Below are 8,340 nucleotides of genomic sequence, written 5' to 3'. Positions count from 1 at the left end.
GCATGCGAGCCCGCCCAGCGGGGGCTCTCGGGCCGGTGTGCACCCTCAGAGCCAGCCTGGAAAGGCGTGTGCACGGGTGCCGTAAGGGTCCACGGGAGGGGAGGGTGCACCTGGGTGAGGGTAGCAGTGCCCGTGGGGGTGGGCAGGTTCGATTTGCCCCGGTAATGTGTTTAACGTCTCCCTAGGCGTTTGCACCCTTGGGTGTTACGCAGGTGCAAAAGGGTGGTTTTGCATGTGTGCCGGCCACACGCTGGGATGTCTGTACCCAAAGGGAGGTGACTTGTGCTTGTGCACATACGCGTTCACATCCAGGTTGGCAACTGTCTGGCTGGTGGGAGCGATCCCAATCCTGCCTTGGATCTCCAGAGCAGGTGCTAGACTCTAACCTGTTCTTTGGCACAGAGCAAGTTAAGATGTTTAAGTTTGCATTTTATAGCATCCCCAGATAAGGAGAGAGAACGAATGCTCTAGGATGGAATGGGAAGAGAAGAAATTTTCTTTTTTTGAGGAAGGAGGAGGCATGGCTTCCCTTTACCACTGATAGGAGTGCTGGAAAGCTGATTTCCCTCTGTGTCTGTGTTGTGTGTCCCCCCTGTCGTCGTGTGTCGTCCCCCCCCCACCCCCGGATATTCTAGCTCATTTATCTTGCTCTGTGCCATAAGCCATTCCGTCCACAATCAAGAACTTCAGAAGGCTATTAAATTAAAGCTGCATGTGTTTCTGACAAGGATAGCAGAGGCGGGAGAGGGCCTGGCAGCCACGGGGACACAAAGGCTCTGGGTATCACGGGACAAGCCACGAAAGGCTCTAGTATCTAGACCTTTTGGGCTTTCATCTTGGGGTGGGGGCAGGCAGCAGGCTGCAATATTAGTTCTACAGCAGGCGTATGCATGTGTTGGGTTCAGAGTCGTTGTTCCCCCCGCCCCGTATTTATGGCCTTGGAGATCCTGTCTGGTTTTCCTTCTTTCTGACCAATGGGTTTGCAATGTGTAGGGGCTGGGCAGACCTGGTAAGCCCTTCTCCTACAGGGCGTAGTTTGTAAAATCCAACCCAGTCCACGTGGATTGTAGGCAGACCTGTGGGGAATGCAGAGATAGACGAGTTTCAGTGCAGTCAGTCATCAGGAAAATTTCTCCAGCTATGTGTGGCCTGGAGAAGTGCCAGGCCAGCCGGAGGCCTGGCTGAAAAGGCACGTACGGAAGGGTGGAGGTTGGTTACGGGGAGGTGCTGTGCATAGGAGGGGCAAACTGAAAATGAATTAGATGTGTATCAAATCCAGAGGTACTTGCCGCTGCCAGACAGGTGTTCTAGCTAATGGAGGTGGTCTAGGCCAGGAAGTGTTAAATCGTTTGCGAAGAGGGCGTTATCTGGCAGTTTAAGCAGAGGACTGGAGTTAGGGCGGGTGTTTCTCCCCAGTTATGGGAGGGAGAGAGAAGTTACTCGCTAGCTCAGGGGACAGAGGCTGAAGGCCAGGAGTTATGGTTGTAAAAGACCGCTACTTTTCATCTTGATTCAGTTCTCCGAGTAGCCCTATGTGTAGTTGCATCGGCATAAGTGAGAGGGAAATCCTGGCGAGGTGAGGTGAGGGAAAGAAACACATAGGGGCACAGCCTGCCTTTGATGTTGAGAGAAGTATCTGTGGGACCTTGGATGAAGTTTGCAGGAGTCGCTGTGTGTCTCGGTTTCCCTTGCTGCGCGGTGACAGTGGTTCTCACTTTGAAAGCAGGTTGTACTCAATGTTTGGGAAGGCCTTTGAGTACCTCAGTTCAAAGAGCAAGTATAATGTGGCATGTTGCGCAGAGCAAGGATATTTGCACCCACTTGTAAAGGTCTAGTTATTTGCCTATAAGCAAGACCAGCCTGTGGCTGTGTTGGTGGGAACAAAACAAAGAAGCTGTCTTTTTCTCTGTGAGACTCTCTAGTCTCGTTTCTGTCCAAGAGTTTGCGCACTGAAACAAGGCTCATAGCATGTTATCAGCCCTGGTTTTGTTTTCCCACACTGCTCCCACCTCGGAGCGTACACAGAGGACCTGCTCTAAATGCCTGTGCAGCTAGAGTAGCTCTCCGAGGAGCTTTGAGACAAACCACGTGGAACGTCACCACGGTGGGCCTGGATGGGCACGTCCCGTGCTTCCTTCTACCGCCATGCCAAGGCATGGCCGACCAGACTGCCTGTTTTTTCTGCAGCCATCCGCTCCCACAAGGAGGGTGTGAGAAGGCCCTGTGTGGCCTGCCTCCTTGGCCAGGCTCTCGGGTGTGCTAATCCTCGGTTAGCAGAGCTGGGGAGTCCTGCTGGGAAACGGGAAGCTACAACTACGCCCCGTAGTCATGAGACTTGGTAAGTCTGCTAGACATTAGTTCACGTGATCATTATTTCTCCCCAGAGGTCCGCAGCCACCTGAGTGTCACTAAGGGTCAGCACGTATCACTCTGCTCCCACTCAAAAATGGCCTGGTTGGAGCTGTCACGTGCAAACCGTTTCTTGCTGTTTCGCCAAAGCACCACGGGCGTTTTTAGGTATGCCAGGAGAAGCCGTGCCATTTATTCTAAAGCAGTAGAGCACTGTATGGGTTAATTTCTCCCATTTTCCCTGTTGCTTGGGAGCATGGTGTTGTTGGGTTTTGTACTTGGCTGCTATGGTCTTTGTCAACAGGGTAAATCAAAGCAGCCTCTGTGCACCTTTATTGTGAAGGTATAGAAATTTTAAAAGGTTCAGGTAGGCACTGACAGAGGAGAAGGCGATGGAGAAGCTGGCTCACGTACGTCGGCAAACTGTAGGTAGATTTACGGCATCTCCTTTCCCAGGAGCAGAAGTAATAACGCATGATGCAGGGGGATGTGAACTGTTTGGCATGGTGTTAAAATTCCATTTCAGCTTCCTATCGGGAGATCTGTGGGGATCAGGTCAGCTCTCAAGTGCAGCAGCTTTGTGGGCAAGAATAATTAGCCACTCCAGACTTCAGCCACAATGCCTCGCAAAGCAAGGGGGGAAAACCCATATTGGTGACCCAGTTTTATTTATCGGGGTAGTGCTGCTGTTTTTGCAAAGACAGGAATGCAGAGACCTGTGCCTGCTAGTGGGAACTATGTATACAGTTTTCCAGTTTCCAGGTGTGAAGAGGTGGGTGATGAGCCTGAGCTAGGGAACACTTGGGGAGATAGGTATGTTCAGACATTTGTCAATGCATCCATCTTTGCTGGTCAGAAACAGGCTGGTAGGTTTAATGATACTAAGCCCAAGGCAGGCAGGTGGGTACTGGCTCTGAAGGGGATGATACACACACGTGGGCACACAGACACCCTGAATAGGGGTTTTCTCGGACTAGCTTCCGAGGTCCTTTTAGCGGAATAACGGTCCCTTTACCTCTTTGCTCCAGCTTCCTCATCTGTCGAAATGAGTTAGTAAAACTGGTATGCCTTGCCAGAAGTAGACTCAAGCTGCAGGCTTGAGAATCCGTTTGGTTTCATGGTTTTGGTTTCCTAGATCCTTCTCTAGATTGATTCAGACTTGGATTATAGAGCACCAGGACCTGGTGGTTTGCTTGAAAAGATTGTTGAGTTCAGTGTTATAAAAAGACTTGGAAGAGGAAGGGGTACAACTAAAAGGTGTCATTGCAACTACTCCAGCCTGGAGTACTTCCCATCTCCAAACTGCTCTGTCTCCTGCAAAAATGGCAGGTGGCTGTGCCCTGCAGAGATGCAGAGTTGCTTGGATCCTGCTCCTTGGATCCTGCCTCCAAAATTTGTTGGCAATGTACTTGGTTTTGCTGGGGTCGTTTAGCCTGGCATGTTCTTACCCAGGGTGCTCATCTCCTGGTACACGCTGCAGAAACCACTCCTGATTGTACTCTTGAGCTGAGCAGACTGCTTCTCACAGAGCAGGCTAGTGTGTGTGAAGCCTAGGGAACGCTTGCATTCACCCCCCTTTAGGGAAAAACTTTTATACCCTGCAAATGGAAGGGATTGCAGAGGTCCTCAGACTAGGCTGGACGAGCTGCTTAATAGTGTGATTAGTGTGGTGAAGCTTGCTGGCTAAATATGATGCATCAGTTCTGTGTTATGAGTTCCTAGGAGCCTGTGCACGTGTACAGTATATGGCATGGGGTCTGTGTGGGAGAACCTGCTTCTCTCTCACATGAGGGGAAGAAGGCAGATTATAGTCAGAGAAAGGGCAAGTGTTGAGGCAGATGCTTTGGTAGTAGCATTCAGCTGTCCCTGGTACTGTCTATAAGAAGCACTAGGGACACAAGTCATCTTCCAGGACCATAGACAATTATGGGGTGAAGGCAGGAGGAATGCCAAGGAGCAAGAAATACTGCCTGCGTGAGATGCCATCAGCATCCTGATCTGCTGGGGTCCTGGGAAGCCGAGCCCTTTGGCTAGAGTGTTCTGGGAGTGGGAGCCGCAGGGTCTCAAAGATGCACTCATTGCCCTTCCGTTGCAGTAAGCTGACAAACATTATGCATCAGCCAGAGGCCTTTCTCTGTACAAAGATGTGCCTGAAATACCCAGCAAGGATTTTTGGATGGGGTTCTTTCCATCTGATGTTGCTACCATTTTTTCTTTCGCCACCTGATTCCTCCCCCCTGCACCGCGGAGGCTTTCCTTTTCACTCCTGTGCTCCTTGGGCACATTCTCCTGTCCTCTCTGGACACGTTCTCTCTCCTACTCTTACCTATTCCAGCCTCGCATCCCCCTCTCTGCTCTGAATGCTGTATCCCTCTTTCTCTGATTTTTGCACTGGGAGAGCTCCTCCCCAGATCCCAGCTGGCTGAATGTTATGCAGAGCAAAGGCCAAAGAGCTTGACCTGATTTAACTAATTTGGTTTTAGCACTGGTTTGGATTTTGAGGGAGCAATTTCCCCTGGCAGCATAAACCAGATCCTCTCTGTGTCCAGGCCTCATTGCTACCCTAGAAGGGCAGCGCCAGTACGTGTCTCTTTCTGCCTGGAAATCCCAAACACCATTTTTAGAAAGCCCTTTCATTTTATTTATTTTCCGTTCCTGGCACAGACAGTGTCTGCGGATGGCGAACCAGCAAGGAGCTGAGCACTGCTTGCCTATTACCTCAGGTTTAAAGTGTCTCTTCCTATCAAATGTAAAGCAGAAGAAAGCAGAGCTTTCATGCATTCTTTTTTTTCCCCTCTGCCATCCGTTCTAAATTTATTTCCATGCCTTGCCGGTTTCAATCTGCATTTCCTGACCCTCTCACATCTCCAGTCACACACAGCCTGTGCTCCGAGCCTTCCTTTTGAGCTTGGAGTGAGTCAGGGGGAATCACAGCTCTGGGCTTGGGAGGATATGATGGGGTTAAAGCGAAAGGCTTGGTTTTAACAGTATAATGTGTAACCCCATAATGACTTTAAATATTGATTATTTGAAGGCCATTAGTGCTTATTGTTAAAGAAAAGTCGATACTTTTTAAGCCTCGTGAACCATTTGTCTCCTGTTAAAGGACATATCAAATTTAGCAGCATGCAGTGCAAATCCCCTAATACCCTGCTCACAAGCCTCCAGCTGGCATATTAGGGGGAAAAAAAAAGAGGGTGGGGGAAAGAATATGCAGTAACACAGAACTGCTCTCTGCATGGTAAGGTTGTCCTTAAGGCTTATCAGATGTAATTGCCAAGGGCTAAATTCACATTCTCAGAGTATGAAACTGTAATTCAGCCCTTACTCTGAGAGGTAGAAGAGGAGGAGGAAGGAAATTAATGGGGGGGTTGAAGGCTGATACGTACCTGAGAAAGGATGCAAGGATTTGTGTTTTGGTGCACGTCTGTCTAAAAGCACAGTAGCCTTTGTTAAGGTCTCTGGGGCTTTTTACTCCGGGGTTGCCAGTTCATTTCCGAGCTTGCCTGGAAGCAATTGCCTGTATCTGTACTAGGCAGCCTGGGAGGGCTTCCCAGCTCTGTGCCAGGACACAACCTGGTCATACTCCCTCCCTCCTGTGCCAGGTTTCCATGCCAAGGATCAGGCAGATGGGCTGGAAGGGAGCAGTGGCAGGCTTCAACAGGTTCCCCGCCTGGACGGCCAGGAGGCTGGGTTTGTGGGACGGCAGAAAGCGTCTGTCCTTCGTGTGAATCACTGCTCCTCGGGGGCTCTGCAGCGTGAGCTAGGGAGTATCAGTGTGCTTGCAGGGAGAAGAGTCCCTTGCACCCAAATATTTGTGAGCATACCTGCTTTCTTTCTAAGTTACCTACTGCTGGGGACTGACGCTGAGCGTTAGGGGGATGGCAGGAGAGGTGCAATGACTCCTTGTTTGGCCATATGCAGCCTCCCTTCTCTGACTCCAAGCCACAGACTCCATGGGTGTAACGGTGCCAGTCGCGGGACCTTTGGTTGGTCCTGTTTATCTGGCCTCACCCAGCAGCTTTGCCCTATGTGCATGTTTGGTGAGGAGCTCCAGTGTTGCTGAGACGTGGGGTGTCCGTGTGGTCTGCTGTGTCAGGCAGGCATGATGACAGCATGTGTAAACGTGTCTCCCTGAATTTTCTAAACCTTTGGACTCATCCCCAGCATGTGTTGTGCGTGTAACATAAGCAGCGACTGACCTCTCACGTTCGAAGTCGCTCCTGATGTGTTTCTTACAGCCCCTCTTACAACTACCTCCAGCCCCTTCCCAGCCACTGCAGGCTGCTGTGCTCAGCCGTGTGCGTGGCAGCGTGATCAGGTCCCGCAGCAATTGCTTTGTCCCGCCATCCCCCCTTCCCCAGCCGGGGCACCGCTCGCTGGCCAGTCTGAAGAATGAGTTGATCCCTGGCCCCGAAAGGCGGGGGAGCGGCACAGCTCTGACGAGAGGACAGAGGGAATGAAGTGCAGGGTCTTGAGCAGATGCGAGTTCCTTAGGGATCAAAGTTAGGCCCTGTAGTGCAACATTAAAGCATAAAAATAGCCTCTGATTAACATTGGGCTGCCACCAAAGGGACAACCTTTTATTTTCCAGTGTCCAGTCCTGATCCCCATCAAACAGTATGCTTTCTGGGCACAGGTTGTCTCTTCTTGGCCGAAATCAGGAAGCTCTCTTTGTTTTTAGCATTTCCTTCTGAACTCTCTGTGTGCAGCCTGCACCTGGGGCTTCTGTGCATTGTTACCTCTCGTACAGGATCCCCTTTTCTGCATTTGTAAAAGGCAGGGAGGGCATGGCCACCGCTCGCCTGGCCACGGAATGGTTAAAAGCGACTTGATTTCCTAAATTGCTTCTTATAAAACGAACAGCACGTCTGCCAGGCTCGTCTCCCCATGATTACAGCTAATTACGATCGAACGGACACCTCCTAGCCCCCGTCATGCCGCTTTAATTGTCCGTTATTCATCTGCAGGCTGTCCGGGGTGGCAAAGCACTTGGCAGCCCAGCGACCGAGGCCTCGGCTAATTGTGAGGCCTCGGGGATTAGGGCAGGTGATTACACACTTCATGGTGTAATTACATAAGCATCGCTTGGCTGCCGCCCCGGCTCTGAGCCGAAGGTCACGCGCTGCGTTACCTGAGATTAATTGGAGCTGCCACTGAAGTGCGAGGTGCTGGCGGAGCGGTTATACGATTAGCATTAACATTTCAACAGCGACGGATCGATCTGTGGCTCTCCTCCAGACACAGCGAGCTGTGCAATTAGTTTAGAGGAGAGCTAGGGGAGGAAGGAGGAGGAAAGGAGAGACGGAGACAGCCAGGGGAAGGGGAGAAGGGGAGCAGAGACAGACGGGAAGGGGGGAGGCAGAGACAGGCAGATGGGCACGGGGTAGGGAGAAGGAGGCATTTCGGAGGGGAATCTCAGCCCGTCCTGTGCTGTGGATCCGTGCGTGGCAGTGTTTGTAGTGGCTGTTGCATAGAATGAGGATAAAACTACGCTGGGAAGATCTAGGGAAAGGACAGGAATCCTTTCCTTGCCCACCTTGTCCCCAAAGAGTCCTTGTCTGGCTTTTCATGAGCCATGGTGGTAATCCATCCCCGGCTGTGTGGGATGGGGGCATGGATGGCTGGGATTCTCGCGTTATCCCACGCTCGCACGTCATCCCCCCACTGAAAGGGGGAGCATGGCTGTGCGTATGGTCTGTTTGTTGCAAAGTCACATGCACCTTCTTGCTCCCTTTCTCTTGCCCTCCAGTCTCTCCTGAAGCAGATTTTATAGGGAGATATTGTAAAATGAAAATAAACGGCACAGCACTTGGCTTTGCCTCTAGATGCCCTGGTGAAAGTAATAATGTTGTAAGTGGCCATCAAAAGGAATTAAGAGACACGCAGCCGGAAAGCAGAGATTTGCTTTCAGGCTCCCAGGGCAGATTTGACTAATGGAAGAGACCTTGGCTCTTACTCCCTTCCTGCTTTTTTTTTTTTTTCCCCTTC

The 8,340-nt window shown here is 51.1% G+C and overlaps 1 protein-coding gene across 1 annotated transcript in view; it reads left to right on the top strand.

The window, feature by feature from the left end:
• Positions 1–8,340, top strand: part of SAMD11 (sterile alpha motif domain containing 11) — a 127,111-nt gene that overhangs the window by 100,535 nt on the left and 18,236 nt on the right. The window contains exon 7 of the mRNA XM_009325269.1: positions 4,899–4,929. Coding sequence (XP_009323544.1) covers positions 4,899–4,929 — 31 coding nt within the window. The remainder of the gene's footprint in view (positions 1–4,898; positions 4,930–8,340) is intronic.

Source organism: Pygoscelis adeliae, unplaced genomic scaffold (assembly GCF_000699105.1).
Source record: "Pygoscelis adeliae isolate BGI_AS28 unplaced genomic scaffold, ASM69910v1 Scaffold36, whole genome shotgun sequence".
NCBI classification, from domain to species: domain Eukaryota; kingdom Metazoa; phylum Chordata; class Aves; order Sphenisciformes; family Spheniscidae; genus Pygoscelis; species Pygoscelis adeliae.
This window is presented reverse-complemented; position numbering and strand designations above follow the sequence as displayed.